The sequence below is a fragment of the Hemitrygon akajei genome, chromosome 29, assembly GCF_048418815.1.
Source record: "Hemitrygon akajei chromosome 29, sHemAka1.3, whole genome shotgun sequence".
NCBI lineage: Eukaryota > Metazoa > Chordata > Chondrichthyes > Myliobatiformes > Dasyatidae > Hemitrygon > Hemitrygon akajei.
In genome coordinates, this window is record NC_133152.1 from 20,997,068 (window position 1) to 21,017,638 (window position 20,571).

The 20,571-nt window shown below is 46.1% G+C and overlaps 1 protein-coding gene across 2 annotated transcripts in view; it reads left to right on the forward strand.

The window, feature by feature from the left end:
- The window catches only part of LOC140718272 (forkhead-associated domain-containing protein 1-like), a 141,106-nt gene that overhangs the window by 103,616 nt on the left and 16,919 nt on the right, over positions 1-20,571 (forward strand). For both annotated transcript variants that reach the window (XM_073031790.1, XM_073031788.1), the window contains exons 26-28: positions 9,976-10,071; positions 13,690-13,910; positions 20,362-20,527. In XM_073031790.1, the coding sequence (XP_072887891.1) occupies positions 9,976-10,071; positions 13,690-13,910; positions 20,362-20,527 (483 nt within the window). The remainder of the gene's footprint in view (positions 1-9,975; positions 10,072-13,689; positions 13,911-20,361; positions 20,528-20,571) is intronic.

Here is a 20,571-nt window from a genome sequence, read left to right on the forward strand (position 1 = left end):
TGTCTATCTCTTTTATTACACCTGACAAGCCACTCTCTTTGTCACTATTAATTTAAATGAAATGACAGCAGGATTAGTTTTGTGATCCCCAGTGCTGCGCTTGTGCCTTTCCCCTGCTGGCTGTGTTCACGGGAGGGAGGGTTTCAAAATGGCCACCCCCTCCCGCTCCCATCAGATCAACAGCCATTTCTCATGTGCAGCTCGACGCCGAGAGGTGGCAGGCTGTCCACCTATCGAATGGTGAAAGGCCTTGATAGAGCGGATGTGGAGAGGATGTTTCCTATGGTGGGGGAGTCTAAGACCAGAGGACACAGCCTCAGAATAGAGGGGCGTCCTTTTAGAACGGAGATGAGGAGGAATTTCGTTAGCCAGAGAGTGGTGAATCTGTGGAATTCATTGCCACAGGCAGCTGTGGAGGCCAAGTCTTTATGTATATTAGAGGTAGAGGTTGATAGATTCTTGATCGGTCAGGGCATGAAGGGATACGGGGAGAAAGCAGGAGACTGGGGCTGAGAGGAAAAATGGAGCAGCCATGATAGGGCAGACTCAATGGGGCAAATGGCCTAATTCTGCTCCTATATCTTATGGTCTTATGCTTAGTAATGGAGCCCAGCAAAGCACATCTTACCCATATATGACACTTGCTTCCTTATCTCTCATGGACAGCACCCGAGAGCTAGAGTCTTGGCAGAATTTGCTTCCAGTTTGCTGAGTCAGGCCTCCCTGTGTGAGAGCTATCAGCCTGACACAGTGTGCATTCCATTGTGGATGGCTGAGTTCCACAATGTCTATGTGCTTCCTTGCAAAACCTTCAACAGGTATGGGAGTGAGGTGGTGTGAGGATCAGATGGGCATATAGACGGTCATTGACAGTGGAAAGGGAAGGACAGCAGAACGAAGGTACAGGATGCTGGAATCCAGAGCAACAGATGAGCTTTTGGAGGATCTCAGCAGGTCGAGCGGTATCCGTGGAGGGGAATTCACAGTCAACTGAGGAGGGGCTAATGGAGTCATTTGGGGGAGGGAATCGTGTTAGATATTTATTTCCTCACCTGAATCCACCTGTCGGCAACCCTCGCACCACACCCCCCGCCCTGTCCCCACCAGTCTATGTCGGCCATTTGGCCTTCACTCTATCAGCCAGATGAAGGATCTCGACCCAAAATGCTGGCTGTCCATTGCTCTCTACAGATGTTGTCTGACCTGTTCAGCTCCCCCAGGAGCTTTTCTTTTTGGCTTGGAGAAAAGAAACACTCCTGCATTTGCTGGAAGGGGTAAAAGGGTGGGGAGATCGATGAAACACTTACTTGTGAAGGGGGCACCTGTTGAATGTTCTGTGTAATGCACCGTGCTGCATCATTCCTGAAACCAAACTCCACATTCAATACATACAGAACCCCTGTACGTCACCACTCTATATCTCCCATGTTCACTATACAAACCTCCCTTGTGCCATCCACCGCTCACTACTGACTCACTACTCTTGTGCAACGCATTGCTCGCCAAATACTTTGTGTCCGTGCAACCTAGTGCTCACTTTAAACACCTCACTCTGCTTGCTGTTGCAATTCTCCCAGTGCAACACAACGCCCGCTACATGGAATTGAGGGCTTTGTTGCAAAGTGTGTGGGCGATACAAAGGTAGGTGGAGGGGCAGGTAGTTTTGAGGAAGTAGAGAGGCTACAGAAGGGCTTAGACAGAATGTGTAATGAAGTTGCAGATGGAATACAACGTCGGGAAGTGTACGGTCATGCACTTCGGTAGAAGAACTGAAAGGGTTGACATTTTCTGAATGGAGAAAGACTACAAAAATCTGAGGCGCAGAGGGATTCGGGAGCGCATGTGCAGGATTCCCAAAGTGTTAGTTTGTAAGGTTGAGTTTGGTGAGGAAGCCAAGTGCAATCAAGAGGATATAAAAGCAAGGATGTAATGTTGAGACTTTATAAAGCACTGGTGAGGCCTCACTTGGAGTATCGTGAGCAGTTTTGGGCCCCTTATCTTAGAAAGGATGTGCTGAAACTGGAGAGGATTCAAAGGAGGTTCACGAGAATTATTCCAGAATTAAACAACATGTCATATGAAGATTGGAATTCAGAAGAATGAGGGGCGACCTAATTGAAACCTATCAAATGGTGAAAGGCCTTGGTAGCGTGTCAATGTGAAGAGAATGATTCTTATGGTGGGAAGGTCTAAGACCGGAGGATATAACCTCAGAATAAAAGGGCATCCTTTTAGAACAGAGGTGAGGAGGAACCTGTTAGGCAGAGTGTAGTGAATCTGTGGAATTCATTGTCACAGGCAGCTGTGGAGGCTGAGTCCTTATGTATATTTAAGGCAGTGGTTGATAGATTCTTGATTGGTCAGGGCATGAAGGGATACGGGGAAGAAGGCAAGAGAATGGGGCTGAGAAGGAAAATGGATCAGCCATGATAAAATGGACTCGATGGGCCAAATGGCCTAACTCTGCTCCTATATCTCATGCTCTTATATACAGTTCCAATGTTTAACACTGCTATTTGCAATTACTCCTTTCAGCAGACGACTGAGAATATATAACTTCCCCTCCGTAACTCACTGCTCACTGTTCCCCTGTTCAGCACGCTGGTCGCTATTCACTGCTCCCTTTTGCAACATTACACATAGCTACCCACGCAACCCCCACCCCAGTACAACACCCTGCTCACTCATTTCAGCCCCCGCCACGTAATGCATCATGCACTGTCTGAGTCACACATTCATCATCAAAACCACTGCCTGTGTGTGACTTTAATCCTTGTACAGCTCTCCCTGTGCAGTACCTGAAACACTCCCTGTATCGCCCGTATACTTCATCACCTGGGTTATCAAAAACACTGGTACTTCTTGGTAGCCCATGTATAAAATAAAAAGTGATATCCTATGAAACGCTTTGGAACATTTCTAAAAAAAAAAACCCCATAATTTAAAAAAAAATCATTCTCTCTAAATAAAACCTGGAGTTTGTACTGATTGGTCTTCGCCCTTTCACAACAGGCAACATCCCCATTTTCCATTTTCTCTTGCAAATGTGTCGAGGGTGGATTTTCTTCATCCCTCCCGCTTCAGTACCTCTTTTGGTAACCACAAGGGGGCGTGATTTACAAGGTGATCTCAAAGCAGATGGCCGGGAATTAGAGCGTTGACAAAGCCAAACGTTCAGGTACATAATATAATTTACAGGGTTGCATATTGTTTTGGAAAGATATAATAAACTGCAGGCTTATAAAAACGCAGCAAAAAATAAAAAGTTTGCTTCACACAAGGTTAATTAGAACCAGTGAAGCTCATCTATATTGTCTGCAAATGCGATTAAAAGGTAAGGAGATTAGCTGAATGTCACAATTAATAAATTTAGCTGGTACTTATTTCTACACTAATAGAGTCTATTTCTAGTTAATTAGCTATCCACCCTAGTGATAATGTGTTTGGCTGGATTTAAATTTACTGTGTAAATATCCTGGGGCTTATATCTTTGCAGTTTGCATCATGTGACTTCTGTCAAGAATGGTACAGGGGAGCAGGGTTTGCAGAATGAATGCCCGACCTTACACTTTAGACCTGTGTCACTAGTTGTTGAGACATGATACCGAAACTAAAGGAAGCAACAGCCTTACGTCAGGCCTGTCAAGCTCTGTAAGAATTATGACTTTTTAATGAGGTTGTTTCTAACCTCTAGCCTGCATAAGATCTCCTCAGAGAGCAAGCGCCCCATCCCGCGACTCAATCCGGTGATCTGCTGAGATCCACCTGTCCTTAACTACAGCCTCTCACTGGTAAGAAGGATAGATCTTTCTCCTTAGGGCAGCCTCACAAGGTCTCTGATATAACTGAATATTCTTGTACTCACTTTCTCTTGCAATAAGAGGTCAATGTACCATTCATCTGCTTAACTGTTTGTTGTATCTATAATCTTCAGTGGCCCATGTCCCACAATGGACTTAAAGCTCCTCACGAAAGTGCTTCTTAGGGGGCTAGTGTCCCCATCTTGTTTTTATGTTTGCATCTGGGACTGTGCCCTAACAGTAGAACAGCTCAGCACAAATCAGATCTATGAAGCAGAGGAAGGGGCCATGGACCTCTGTAGCCCTTGCCAGCTGTCAGTTGAAGCAATCAGTCATCCCATTCCCCACTTTCCCCAATGCTCTGACGTTCTCTCTTGAAAACGGCACCTCATTGCTTCAACAGTGGTTAAGATTCCTTGCCACCCTGAATCTTTTTCCTGATCATCTTGTGGTTTGCTGCCTTCTGCGTAAGATGCGTTTTCTCGCTGTTCACTCAGCCAAGAGCCTCGATGAGTCTGGATGGACACACTGTCCTGCAGCCTTCTCTGCTCCAGAGAGAACAATCCCAGCCCATCCAGAGAACTGAAACCCTTCATCCTGGTCAGGAGTCACGGTCTCTGCTCAACAGTAGCAATGTATCCAAAATCCGACTGCCCGGTTTTGTGATGTTCGCCGTACCTAGCGAGGTGGCATACCATCACTGTCGTGGTGAAGCTGACTTTGTGCTCCAGTTTCAAGCCCACAACCCCCACTGATTCAATTTTGAATTTGCTACTCCCAAGCCATAGCCTATCAAGCCCAGAGCTTTTATTTTTGGTTTTGAAAACTTCTGTCCCTTTGTACTGTGGTCAGATCACACTGACAACAAAGGGAAAGTACATCAAGTCTAAAGTGAGCTATCCCATTAGCCCCATTCCCCATTTCCTTCTTTCCTGGTAACTGTGAAGTTTACTCTCTCCCATCCACATCCAAAATTTTCCCTTTTATTCTTTTTGCCATTCAACTACATTAAAGATTTATTTTCAGTCGCCAGTTAATCCACCAACCTGTTTTTGGACTGTGGAAGGACACCAGACACCCACTGAGAGAACGTGCGAACTCCGCACAGACAGCACCAATGGTCAGGTTCGAACTTGGGTGGCTGGAGCTCTGAGACAGCAGCATCGACCGCTCGGCCATTTTGCTGCTTCGAATGAGTTTTCCAAGTCAGCGGCACACAGGATGTTGCTTTTGTGCAGTGCATTGAGGGAGAAGCCGGGCTGTATAGTCCTGTGAGTTATCATGATCAGGCAGTGCTGGTCCCCCAGTGCAGTATCATATGACCATAAGGCTTAGGAGCAGAGTTAGGGCAATTAGGTCTGCTCCGCCATTCCATCGGGGATGATTTGTTATCCTTCTTGACCCCATTCTCCTGCCTTCTCCCCATAACCTTTGACACCCTGACTAATTAAGAAACTATCAACTTCCACTTTAAATATCAATGTCTTGGCCTCCACAGCCATATGTGGCATTGAATACCATAGATTCACAACTCCCTGGCTAAAGAAATTCCTCCTCATCTCTGTTCTAAATTATGTCCCTTTATTTCGAGGCTGTGCCCTCTGGTCCTGCATTCCCCACTATGGGAATCATTCTCTCCACATCCATTCTATCTAGGCTTTTTAATATTCGATAGATTTGAAAGAGGTCCTCCCTCGTTCTTATAAACTCCAGAGAGTGTAGGCCCAGAGCCATCAAATGCTCCTCATACATTAATTCTGTTATTCCTGGGATCATTCCTATAAACCACCTTTGGACCCTCTCTAATGCCAGCATATTGGGTGCCATGCTATCATAGCGGTTACGCAGTACTATTACAGTTTGGGGTGTCAAAGTTCAGAGTTCAACTCCAGTGCCATCCGTACCGCCCTATGGAATATATGTTTTCCCCATGTGCTCTGGTTTCCTCCCACAGTCATACTGGGTAGGATAATTGGTCATTGTACGTTGTCCCGTTATTAGGATACGGTTAATCGGGGTTGTTGGGGGTTGCCGGGGCAACATGGCTCAAAGGGCCGGAAGGGCCTACCCTGCACTGTGTCACAAAATAAATAAATAAGTAAATCTTTTCTTAGATAGGGGGTCCAAAACTGCTCTCAATACTCCGTGCGGTCTGACCAGTGCCTTATAAAGCCTTAGCATTACATCGCTACTTTTATATTCTAGTCCTCTCGAAATGAATGCTAATGTTGCATTTGCCTTCCTCACCACCAACTCAGCCTACAAATTAACCTTTAGGCCAAGGGTTTCCAACCAGGAGTTCACAGACCTCCTCGGTTACTGCTGAGGCTCCATGGCATAAAAAAACTTGGGAATCCCTGCTTTAAGGAATCCAGGTCCCTTTGCACCCCTGATTTTTCAATTTTATCCCCATTTAGAAAATAATCTACACCTTTATTCCTTCTACCAAAGTTCCTGACCACACACTTCCCTATACTATATTACTTCGCCCAATCTCCTAATCTATCTAAATCCTTCTGCAGAATCCCTGCTTCCTCAACACAACCTGCCCCTCCACCCATCTTCTTCTGGGACATTTGCCCAGTTACTGAATTACCTTCAACTTCCATGATCCTCTAAACTATTTCCCACCCACACTGAAACTCCTAGCCATTCTTCCCCGCCGCCAACCAGAACTCCTCCAGCAAAAGTATCAATCCCCTCCCCATCCCCCTCGGAAATACTAGTCACACATCCATCTATAAATAACCTATGTAATGGTGACACAAGAAATAGCAGTTACTGGAATCTGGAACTAAACAAAAATCTGCTAGAGAAACTCAGTGGGGCAGACAGCATCTGCAGAGGGAAATGGACGTGCAAATGTTCACAGTAGGGTCTCGACCCGGAATGTCACCTGTCCATTTTGCCTCCGCAGATGCTGAACATCTTGGCTGAATTTCTCCATCCGCCCTACACCCACTGACCCACCGATCTATCCAATCACAGATCCTTTCCATTACCACCAAGCTCAATTGAATTTCAGGGAAATGTCTCCATTGAGGTGGCAGTAGGAATCTTCCCCACAGACAAGAATGACTGGTTAGCTCACTTCTCAGCAGATACCAGTGTTGACAAGGTGATTTTGAATATTAATTTGAATAGAATCATCTTTGATTAATGCCTCATCTTATTGTCACCACCTGCATAGCTGAGAAATTTCTCATCGCTGCCAGAAACCTGTAGCTAAATTGCTGCCTATTAGAAGTTATTGCCACCACAACTTTGTGACTTTGAGGTAGAAAACCTTCCTCTATGATGAACAGAAGGGTGGAGTTGGGTTCAGCTATTCAGGATAAATTAATCTGCCAATTGTCTCAGTAGGTCTGCTGGAAAAAGCACCCTCGGGACATTTTGTTTTAATTGCATGTCTGTAATCTATTCTTTGGACATCTTCGCCCACTGCTTATTAGAGGTGGGTTTGGGTTGGCTGTTTGGGAGCTTACAGTTTAAAAAAGTGTTTTGATTGGTCATTATGAATGGTAAATAATTTACAAAGACTTTGTTCATTTCTGAGGCCAGGAAAGATGGCAAGATATTTGTTTAAGTTATTCATTATTTTAGGATGTAGTAGTCACTGCTGAGGCCAAAAGTTATTGCCTACCCCCAGTTACCTTTGAGACGCTGGCAGTGAGTCATCTTCCTGAAACAGTTCAGTGCTTAAAAGCATGAGGGCAGAGTCAGCAGAGTTGGAAGAGGAAGTATGTGGTGATTTTCCAGTGTCACAGGCAATCAGAGCTCCACATGGCCTGATGCTCCACCCCACATCTGACATCCGTACCCGTTTACCAGGGCTGGGGACGGTGGTGGTGTCCTCCGGTTTCAGCCAACAACTCGTGTGCTTCTGGGCGACCGAAGGCATCAGAGTGGATGCACCCTTCAAGGTGCTGGCCATGACGGCATAATCTCAGAGCTGCTGATTCAAGCTTCTTTAACGTCCTTTCCAGTACACGAGTGTAAAGGAGAACAAAATAATTGTAACTCTAGATTCAGTGCAGCACAAAAATAAACACAATAAGGCAAAGAAGAGAATAATATAAAACACTATCAATATACAGTAAATATATAATATAAATTACATACATAGATTGACTGAATGTACATGAAGAGATACTAGATACTGAAGTGTTAATCATATGGTGATTCTGACAGGAAATAATAAAGTATTGGTGGTGGAGGTGTGGAGGAGTGTGTTAGCGGGTGGAGGTGTTGAACAGCCTTGCTGCTTGGAGAAAGTAACTGTTTTTGAGTGTAGTGTTCCTGCAGTGGATGCTACGTAGCCTCCTCTCCAATGGAAGTGGGGTAAATAGTCCATGAGCAGGGTGGGTGGGATCCTTCATGAAAGGACACCATGGTAGAACAACACTATTGCAGCTTGGGGAGTCAGAGTTCAGAGTTCAATTCTGGTGACGTCTGCAAAGGAGTTTGTATGTTCTGCCCGTGACCACATGGGTTTCCTCCAGGTGCTCCAGTTTCCTCCCACAGTCCAAAGACATACCGTTTAGTAGGTTAATTGGTCATTGTAATTGTCCTGTGGTTAGGCTAATGTTAAATAGGTGGGTTGTTGGGATGGAAGGTCCTGTTCTGCACTATGCCTCTAAATAAATTGATAAATATTGCTGCCCTTCCTCCAGCACCTTTCTGTATAAATATCCTTGATAGTAAGTAGGTTGGTGCCAATGATGTGTTAGGATGTTTTGACTACCCATTGTAGAGTCTGCCTGTCCACCACAGGGCAGTTTCCAAACCATACAGAGCATGTTAGGATGCTCTCTACTGCACATCTGTAGAGATTTGAGAATGTCAATGAGCATTGTCCCACTCTCTTCAGCCCTCTGAGAAGGTAAAGGCATTGGTGAGCTTTCTTGATTATGTAGGGTTTGTTCCAGTGACCATAAGAGCTTGTGCAAGATGTACATTCCCAGGAGTTTGAAACTGCTCAGTTTCCACTGCAGTGCCACCTTTGTAAAGACTGGTGTGAATTCTTCTGATGCTGATAGCCATCTCCTTTCTCTTGTTCACATTAAGGAAGAGGCTCTTTGCCTGGCACCAGGCCTCGAGCTCTTCCACCTCCTCTCTGTAGACCATCTCATTGTTGTTAGTGATGAATATGGGGACAACAGAGGCTGCACGTCACTAAACCACACCAGGGGAACTCTTGGGAAATATTTTAATAATTGGGAATCAAGAGGCTTTTTTGTCCTATCATGCCAATGCAATGAAAGACCTGCAAACAATGACCACCCCCATCTCTCCACTGATGCTGCCTGTCCCACTGAGTTCCTCCAGCAACTTTCTTTTTTTTCTGCTCTTGATCCTGCTGCCTGCAGTCTCTAGTATCTACGTAGGTTTGAGTTTGTTCTCCATCTCCGTTTCGGGCCATAATTCCTCTTGTTTCCTCCTACTCCTGATGAAGGAAATGTTTGACAACGCTGGAAGTTCCTCACATCTCCATCACTGACATTACAGACCGTTTACAGTACGGTCTTTAGACTTAATAAGGAAATCAGGGGAATCTTTGTTCATAGAGGCAGAGAGCACTACAGCACAGAAACAGGCCCTTAGGCCCATCTAGTCTGTGCCAGTCTGGTTTCTGCTTAGTCCCATGTACCTGCACCTGCAGCTTTCTCCCACGTACCTATCCAAACTTCTCTTAAATGTTGCAACGGAAGCACATCTACCATTTAAGCTGGCAACTCATTCTGCCCCTCCCTCACTCCACCCTCTGAGTGAAGTACTTCCCCCCTCAGATTCCCCTTAAATATTTCACCATCTACCCTCAAGCTATGACCTCCAATTCTAGTCTCACTCAACTTGAGGGTGAAAAGACTGCATCTATTCACCCGTTTTGTACCCTCCCCCCCCCCCCCATAACTCCATAAGATCTCACTCTGCTGCACTCCAGGGAATAAAGCCCTTACTTATTCAATCTTGCCCTCTACCTCAGATCCAGAAGTCCTGGCAACATCCCTGAATACTACACAGAGTTGGAGCTCATTAGGTGAACGGCTCTTGGGAAAATAGACAACTAGATGAGCAAGCAGAGAATAAAAGGGTTTATAGCCAGGATGTGTTGCAGGTGGCATACAATTCTCTGTAAAGCTCACATATGTCACTCTTCTTCTCTCCATTGTAGAAGCAACAAGGTGAATCCTTCGCCCTTTCTAATGCTTCCATCGAGAGGACTTCATTGCTGGAAATGTCCGAGACCCTGGACCTCAGCGAGAGGACTGTATGTAGAAATTTACCTTATTCTGTTTCATGAAGCCGCGTTTTCTCAAGATTTAGTTCTTTTTTGTTGCTTTGTGTGGTTGTACGGCAAGGTGGGCTCTGAGCGAGTGACAATCCTGCAGCATGGCCATCCTCCATCCCTGCCACGGCCCCAACCCTGAAATGATGCGTTTATGCGTCTGTACTAGCATGAGATGCCGTTTCACTTGACGGCATCTGATCCGAAAAGGAAATTTGACATTTGCTCCTCGGAGTTTATCGGTGACCGTGCCGTCTGGATCGAGTGTCACTGCCACCTCCCCTCGGGAGCTTTTTGGGAGAATTCTATGACAATGATATTGTCAGTGACTATCACATACAAATGAAAGAGACATGAAGACATATCGCAGCTTTCATTGCTTTGGAAGCGATGAGGTGTTTCTACAATACAGTTGGTTCAGCAGGCTCCATAAACAGTAATGTGATAATGACCAGTTGACCTGCTTTTTGATGATCCCAATGAGGTGTAACTATTGCTGAAACATCAGAGATAACTTGCTTATTTCTCTTTGAAACGGCGCCGTGGAATCTTTTGCTTCCGCTTGAGGAAACAAAACCACTGGCAGTGTCGCATATCCTTGAAGTGCACCAGAGAGTCCATTTGGACTTTGCTGTTTTTGCAGCTGGAGTAGCCCACAACCTCTTACTGAATCATTTTTTTTTAACTATTTGCCCTTAAAAGGAATAAGGAAATCACATTAATAACCTTATTTTTAAAAAATAGAATCAGCTTTAATGAAACAAGAACCTTCTTTAAGACCACCTCCTTCTGGACATTATAATAATAACCACCTCTTTCAGCAGATTATTATAACACCATTTCCATCACCCTCACACTCATTATAGACTCCCTTGACAATCTACCATAGGTGGAAAAGTTTCCTCCGATTTCTATGCGGTCTGCAGTGAAAATCAGACAGAGGTACAAAATGTTTATCCAAGCCTCACACCTCCATTGTTCACCCCAAGCAAGATATTTTCCATCATCGACGGCTTGCATGAAGTAACATAGAAAATCTACAGCACAATACAGGGCCTTTGCCCCACAAAGTTGTGCTGAACATGTCCCAACCTGAGAAATTACTAGGCTTACCCATAGCCCTCTATTTTTCTCAGCTCCATGTACCTATCCAAAAGTCTCTTAAAAGACCCTATCGTATCCGCCTCCACCACCGTTGCTGGCAGCCCATTCCACGCACTCACCACACTCTGAGTAAAAAACTTACCCCTGACATCTCCTCTGTACCTACTCCCCAGCACCTTAAACCTGTGTCCTCTTGTGGCAACCATTTCAATCGTGGGAAAAAGCCTCTGACTATCCGCACAATCAATGCCTCTCATCATCTTATACACTTCTATCAGGTCACCTCTCATCCTCCATCGCTCCAAGGAGAAAAGGCCGAGTTCACTCAACCTATTCTCATAAGGCATGCTCCCCAATCCAGGCAGCATCCTTGTAAATTTCCTCTGCACCCTTTCTATGGCTTCCACATCCTTCCTGTAGTGAGGCGACCAGAACTGAGCACAGTACTCCAAGTGGGGTCTGACCAGGGTCCTATATAGCTGCAACATTACCTCTTGGCTCTTAAATTCAATCCCACGATTGATGAAGGCCAATACACCGTACGCCTTCTTAACCACAGAGTCAACCAGCATTGCTGCTTTGAGCGTCCTATGGACTCGGACCCCAAGATCCCTCTGATCCTCCACACTGCCAAGAGTCTTACCATTAATACTATATTCTGCCATCATATTTGACCTATCAAAATGAACCACTTCACACTTATCTGGGTTGACAGGTTTTTTGGAAAATGTGACAATGTGGGCCTCCCCTTGCCCTTAGAGGGAGGAGATGTATTCTCATGATATAGAACCATAGAAGATTACAGCACAGAAACAGGCCTTTTGGCCCTTCTTGGCAGTGCTGAACCATTTTTCTACCTAGTCCCACTGACCTGCACCTGGCCCATATCCCTCCATACACCTCTCATGTGCACGCACCTGTCCAAGTTTTTCTTAAATGTTAAAAGTGAGCCCGCATTTACCACTTCATCTGGAAGCGCATTCCACACTCCCACCACTCTCTGTGTGAAGAAGCCCCCCCCCCCCCAATGATCCCTTTAAACTTTTCCCCCTTCACCCATAACTCATGTCCTCTGGTTTTTTTCTCCCCTAGCCTCAGTGGAAAAAGCCTGCTTGCATTCACACTATCTATACCCATCAAATTTTATATACTTCTATCAAGTCTCCCCTCATTCTTCTATGCTCCAGGGAATAAAGTCCTAACCTATTCAACCTTTCTCGGTAACTCATTTTCTCAAGTCCCGGCAACATCCTTGTAAACCTTCTCTGCACTCTTTCAACCTTATTAATATCCTTCCTGTAATTCGGTGACCAAAACTGCACGCAATAGAGTAGAAGATGATAGTCTCTTGGGGCCTCTGAACCTGAAGCTCAGCAAACACTGCAATATCAAATGCCTCAAGAGCTACCGATATCCTAATCCTACCATCCTAATCATGGACAATCTCCATTTCAATTGCTGCAACACCTGCTTCCATCTGGAGGAGAGAATTCCAGATTGCCACATTTAAACACCTTCATAATTCTGCTTCTGAATTATCTCGCCTGCAGTTTGCGAGCTCTTGTTCTGCATATGAAATAACTTCCTCCCAGCAGGCTTATCAGCTGAATGGCATCACACTTCATCTTTCAAACCACGTGGTTACAAGTGTCACATTTGAGCAGCCTCTAGTCACAATTTGACCCGTGCAGCTCACCAGTCATTATGTGAATCAGTATCCAACGGAACCTTATCAAAATCTTTCACCGACCCTGAGAGGATCAAGGCCGACGTTCCCCAAGCCTTTCTGGGTGCTTCTTAGACCTCAGCACTAGCTATTCATGTAGTTGGCCACGCAGCCTCTGGCTCAAAGTTCAAAGTAAGTTTATTATCAAGGTCTGTCACCATGTTCTACTCTGGAGATTCATTTTCTTTCAGGTATTCACAGTAAAATAAAGGAATATAATAGAATCAGTGAAAAACTACTCACAAACCAAGACTGACGAGCAACCAATGTGCAAAACAAAAGACCAAATAGACAAATGGAAAAGTAATACTGAGAACATGAATTGCAGGGTACTTGGGAGTGGTTCCATACGTTGAATTGAGTAAAGTTTTCCCATTGGTTCAAGAGCAGCTTTCCCTCTGATTTTTTTTTACCATTGCTCGGAGCAGGAAATGTTAACACAGCCTGAAAATTGCACGTCACATTATATAAAAGACAGTCCCAGCTGCACAGCGACAAAGGCTTGGTGCGGGGGAGCATTTCAGCAGAGAGGGAACAGGATTGAGGAGGCCGATGGTTGAAGGATAATAACTCTTGCTGAAACTGATGCTGTGGGACCCAGTGGTCCTGCACCTCCTTCCCGACGGCAGCACTGAGAAGAGAGCACGGCCTGGATGGTGGCAGTCCTTGATAATGGAGGCTCCTTTCTTGTGGTAGCGCTCGTGTAGATGTGCCCAATGGTGGGCGCAATGGCTGAAACAGTTCTCACCTTCTCCGTTTCCCGCCCACAGTACCTCGACCTGGTGAAAGCTCTCTCAAGCCTGCTCAACGTGAAGGAGCTATCGGGCTCACTTTCTCTGAAGCACGTTCCGCAGGACGAGAGGGAGAGCCTGGGGAAAGCCCGGCAGAGAGATGTGCACCTGCTGAATGGTTGCATTGGGCAGCTGAAGACCCAACTGGTGAGGAAAGACGAACTCCTGGGAAGTTACGAGAAAGACCTGGAACAGCTGAGGTAAATGGGAAAAGTCCAGCAGCTTCTCCCTTCCCTGTTCCAATGTTGTTTGGCATAATCTGGAAAACTGTTAACATTTACATTTAAATCTTTGGCCCCTTTATTTCTATACTTTGTAATTACCAGTATTCAGTGGCATTTTTAGTGTCAATCTTACTAGAATGCCCATGTATCTTTCAACTCCAGGACAAGGAGTATTTGCCGGTTTAATTTCCTCCCTCTTTGCAATGGCGGATAATGACCCCTGAATTTCCAAAAACCAAATTTGTCTCTAAGACTATAAATCCTGTGATGACTTCAACACTTTCCTGTTTGATATCATCAACTGATATAACCTCATTATGCTGAGTTTCAGAGTCAAAGTCAGGTAGTTATATGAGAAATAGTGGTCACAACACTAAGTCCATTTGGGTACCCCCACCATCTACCTCCCCACCTCACTGACATAGCTCACCCAGCAGGTTGTTTGTGCACTCTGTCCTCAGCTGGTTTCCCAATATTTCCCGCTGGACCCCCACAAAATCCAATTCAACCACCAGTGTGGCTAGAGAGGTCATTTCAATATCAAAGGTGGATGGAATGGTGGGAATGGTGGGGAGGGAGAGGAGTGGTGGTTTAAAATGCACATGCGTGTGCACACACACGCACACACACACTCACTCTCACACACATGCACGCTCACTCACTTTCACACACACACTCACTCACACACACACGCACGCTCACTCACTCTCACACATGCACGCTCACTCACTCTCACACACACACTCACTCTCACACACACACGCACGCTCACTCACTCTCACATACACGCTCTCACTCACACACACACTCACTCTCACACACATGCACACTCACTCACTCTCACACACACATGCACGCTCACTCACTCTCACACGCATGCTCTCTCACACACACACACACTCTCACACACATGCACGCTCACTCACTCTCACACATGCACGCTCACTCACTCTCACACACACACTCACTCTCACACACACACGCACGCTCACTCACTCTCACATGCACGCTCTCACTCTCACACACACACTCACTCTCACACACATGCACACTCACTCACTCTCACACACACATGCACGCTCACTCACTCTCACACGCACGCTCTCACTCTCACACACACACGCACGCTCACTCACTCTCACACACACACGCACGCTCACTCACTCTCACATGCACGCTCTCACTCTCACACACACACTCACTCTCACACACATGCACACTCACTCACTCTCACACACACATGCACGCTCACTCACTCTCACAAGCACGCTCTCACTCACACACACGCACGCTCACTCACTCTCACACACACACACACTCACTCACACACGCACGCTCACTCACTCACACACGCACGCTCACTCACTCACACACGCACGCTCACTCACTCTCACAAACACACATGCACGCTCACTCACTCTCACACACACACGCTCACTCACTCTCACAGATTTGTCTCCTTAAGGTCTAATTACTCACTTGGCAGATAGGACTTGCAATATTTAAATGAGACTTAGTGTCGCAGATTCTCTCAATGGTTCTATTTAATATCTCTGCTAACAGGTTCACTGTGAAATTTGGCAGCATAAAAGACGGGAATTGCCAGATCCAGGAGGGAAATGATTTCCCAGCACAGCAGCAGTGTTTTCCCATTGAATCACTCTGCCCTCTCACTACCCTCCCCAACACCATCCAGTTCACAAGAAAAATCACCATGGATGGACTTCCTTGTTATTGTCTCCCCTACTTACTCCAAACCCAACCTTCCTTCACACCATTCCCCCTCTCTGTAATCCCCCCCATCCTCTACAACTCTCCCCCTCTGTAATCCTCCCATCCTCTACAACTCTCCCCGTCTGTAATCCCCCCATCCTCTACAACTCTCCCCGTCTGTAATACCCCCATCCTCTACAGCTCTCCCCCTCTCTGTAATACCCCCATCCTCTACAACTCTCCCCGTCTGTAATACCCCCATCCTCTACAACTCTCCCCGTCTGTAATCCCCCCCATCCTCTACAACTCTCCCCCTCTGTAATCCTCCCATCCTCTACAACTCTCCCCGTCTGTAATACCCCCATCCTCTACAACTCTCCCCCTCTCTGTAATCCTCCCATCCTCTACAACTCTCCCCGTCTGTAATCCCCCCATCCTCTACAACTCTCCCCGTCTGTAATACCCCCATCCTCTACAACTCTCCCCCTCTCTATAATCCCCCTATCCCCTACAACTCTCCCCCTCTCTGTAATCCCCCCATTCATCTACAACTCTCCCCGTCTGTAATCCCTCCCATCCTCTACAGCTCTCCCCCTCTCTGTAATACCCCCATCCTCTACAGCTCTCCCCCTCTCTGTAATACCCCCATCCTCTACAACTCTCCCTGTCTGTAATCCCTCCCATCCTCTACAACTTTACCCCTCTCTGTAATCCCCCAGTCCTCTACAACTCTCCCCCTCTCTGTAATCCCTCCCATCCTCTACAACCCTCCCCCTCTCTCTAATCCCCCCATCCTCTACAACTCTCCCCCTCTCTGTAATCCCTCCTCTGTTGGCGCGTGGCCAAGTGGTTAAGGCGTTCGTCTAGTGATCTGAAGGTCGCTAGTTCGAGCCTTGGCTGAGGCTGCATGTGTGTCCTTGAGCAAGGCACTTAACCACACATTGCTCTGCGACGACACCAGTGCCGAGCTGTATGGGTCCTAATGCCCTTCCCTTCGACAACATCGGTGGCGTGGAGAGGGGAGACTTGCAGCTTGGGCAACTGCCAGTCTTCCATTAAAAAACCTTGCCCAGGCTTGCGCCCTGGAAACTTTCCAAGGTGCAAACCCATGGTCTATTGAGACTAACGGAGGCCTACACACTCTACACAATCCCTCCCTTCCCTCTACAACTCTCCCCCTCTGAGGCAGAAACTGGACTTCTGTGGAGAGAGAAGCACGGTTAGCATTTCAGGTCAATGACTTTTCATCAGAACCCTTCAGAATGCTCCCGAAGAGAAATCATTGTTGTATCCGGCAGGAAATGAGGGGAGGGTTGGTGGCAGAGCTCGGGATCCACTCTCCACACATCCCACCTCCCATCTTCTGGAGCGCAAAGGAAGGGTCAGAAGATCGTAGCCTTGTTTTCCAGGCTCTGACTGTGGAGGATTTTGGTGACTGTTGAACCTGCAAAAAGTGGGGAGTGGAGAAAGTGCTCGTTATTTTCTAAAGGATAGGATTTTTTGGCTCGGGTTTCAAAATTTCGTTCTGAGATAGCTGGGATGATGATGAGATTTGAAGGAATACTGAATTTTGATGTGAATACGAACAAAAAGGAGGCCCCTTTAGACAGCAGTGTGGGAATTATCGTCACTGCCATCAATGGCAAGTAATGCCTTTACCTTGATACTGTGTTTTGATTTAATATCAGAGTGAACGGATGAATTTGTGCTGTGATTATAGCTATCATCTTCATGCTTTGCAAACAATGTGTCTTTATGTCACCTTCTGTAGCTGTATCACTTAATCTACTTGCCTCAGGACATAGAGCAGTACACTCAAGAGAGCTTTATTGATTCTCGGAGTACAAGTGCAGCGCCACCAGAATAGGCAAAATTGTCTTTAAGGGTTCATAAAATGTTAGCTCTCCTGAAGAATGAAAATTGAGCTGCTGGCAACACAAAACGGATTGATTCGCAATTACCAAACATTACGGATCGTGCACAGTGTTCAGAGCTGTACAGATCAAATGGATCTGAACACATGACAGTGGTTTTGTCTCCGTGTATTTATCCTGCAGTGGAGGTGAACATACACCAGTGAGGCCTGCAGACCAGGCTGACCTCAGTCAGCCCTCCCCCCTGTAGACAGGCTCTCTTCAGCTTCGTGTGTGCTTCACGTTGTATATCAAGGGTGATCAACAGTACCCCACTAGTCCGCAGAGCCCCGAGTCGTTATAGCTCCTTGGTGCTCCAGTCCAAACAATCACAGGTACGGACCCCACTGGACTTTAAAAAAAGGCACAGGTTTAGTCTGTGTGCTGCTCAGTCAGTAAACTGGCACAAACCCTTGTCCTTCCTGCTGCTTTGTTTAAGTTTCGTGTAAGCCTATTTTCATAATTATTTCCTTAGTAAAACAGTCTCCTTTGCAGAATTTGATATTCTCCAGTCCTCAGCCTAATCATTTTAGCAATGTTATCAGCCTTTTCCTATTATCCAATAGTACCTCAGTAGGGACCACTTCTCCTGTTGATTTTGGCTTGTTTGTAACTAAGAAGTTAGCCATTGCTCGTTCACTATCATACACTTTAACACAACCTACTATGGTCAACGCACACCTAATATCTTTGTAGTTTGCTTTATTCAAATTGAGATCCGAGTTTCAGACAGAACTAGTCACTTTTAATTTTATACGTAATTCTATCATATTGTGATCATTATTCCTAGGAGGCCAGATTTACCATATCTATCAGATCATCAGTCAACCCTTCCTCATTGAACAGTTGTGGACCTAAAGCAGCCTGTTCCATTGACGGTTCCTCGTCTTGCTTATCTGGAAAGCTACCTCTTATACACTCCATGAATCCATCCTCATCACTATTTGTGATAAATTCATTTGTTTAATCTATACAAAGATTAAGGATTCCCACAATGACCGCATTACCTTTGTCACATGCACCTCAGATTCTCTGACTTACTCTATGCCCTGCAATGTCACTACTATTTGGGGACCACTGTACAACTCCTCCGAGTGTTTTCTGCTCCTTGCTGATTTAAATTTGCGATTTTCTACGCTAAGGTCCTTCCAGTGTCATAGAAACATAGAAATCCTACAGCACAATACAGGCCCTTCGGCCCACAAAGTTGTGCTGAACATGTCCCTACCTTAGAAATTACTAGGCTTACCCATAGCCCTCTATTTTTCTAAGCTCCATGTTCCTATCCAAAAGTCTCTTAAAAGACCCTATCGTATCCGCCTCCACCACTGTTGCCAGCAGCCCAATCCACGCACTCACCACTCTCTGAGTAAAAATCTTACCCCCGACATCTCCTCTGTACCTACTCCCCAACACCTTAAACCTGTGTCCTCTTGTGGCAACCATTTCAACCCTGGGAAAAAGCCTCTGACTATCCACATGATGAATGCCTCTCATCATCTTATACACAATGTCCAGTCTCTGTCACATTCTTTATCCTTGCCTCGTTTTCCGTTTTACCGATAAATAATAACCCTACGACAAATTTGTGACAGGTCTCCTGGAAAAAGTAACCAGAGCTGCTCCCTCCTTTTCATCCCCAGAAGGGAGATGTGAACAGGATTTTGCTCACAAGTGATGTCCGTGTGTCAGACGGATCACCAACACTCACTGACTTGGCTCAGACATGAGGAAAGAGCAGCTTGGTGAGGGGACAGAGCTTGTCACCTCTGTCTCATTGGCCGATCTATCCCAGAATGCCAGCACTGGCCTAATCCCTAACCCAAAGCACAGATTGATACTGAAGAGTATGCTGGCTTCTCAGAAGTTTTGTCTGAGGAAAAATAAATCAAATCAAGATGTTGAAAACAGTCTATCATTGAGTCCCAGACAGTGCAGAAACACACTTTTCAACTCAGAGTCCACACTGACCAACAGCTATCCACTCACACTAATCACACACTGATCCCGATTTATGCTCCCCATCATCTCCCTCCAGACTCTAGCATTCACCTCAGGCGATTTAAGATTGTGGATCTACAATCCACATGTCTTCAGGATGTGGGAGAAATCTAAAGCATCTGGATGAAGCCCAAGCGGCGGCAGGGAGAACTTGCAAACTCCATACAGATAGCGTCAGGGGTCAGAATCGAACCTGAGTTACTGGTTATGTGAGGTAGCAGTTCCATTTATCACACCACTGTACTGCTCCTAAAATTCTTGCATGTGTGGGTGAGATTAAGCTCCTTAAGTTTCAGTCTTGGAGTCGGGGATACTTCCTTGATTCCTCGATAGCTCAATCATCTATCCCACCTGCAGTCCACTAGGTAAAGAAAACAGATTTCTATTTGTTAGTTATTGGTGTCAATTGGCCTCTCTTGGTTCATTGTTGAATTTTGTCTGATTACTCCTGGGGGCTTTTCCTCCTTTAAAGCTGTTTGCAAGTAGTTGCTGGTCTCCTCTGACACTTTATCGTTGATCTTACGACAGGCAGCTTTTTATTCTGATTGCCGGCACTAAGCTTGACCTGGTTGGTAGCAGTCAGGGCCAATTTGCCAATTTTAATAAGCTCCATCCTCCTCCTCCTGCTGATGAGTCTTGCTTGGTTAAAAACCAACCCACCAATGCTTTCCAACCTCTGCATCGGGTGACTTGGGGGGTGGACCTTCACCTTCGCTGCCCCGCTTTGAAGGAGGGCTAGCAGTGGCAATGACATCTAGAGTGGTACCAAATTCTGACCCCTGTTGCTGTGCTCATTGCAGATGCTTGCAGGTCACTCTGCACAAGAAACAGGCTGACGCAGAGAGCTTACAGGGGCAGTTGCAGAGCCAGATCGAGGAGAACAGCCTGTTGCGAGAGTCCATGGAGCGAATGCAGTCACACTTCGACCAGGAGAAGAGATTGAGCAAAGCCATCAAGCACCGTAAGGTAAGAGTGCGACGTGGCCACAGGCGTCTCTCCATAGAGCGGGT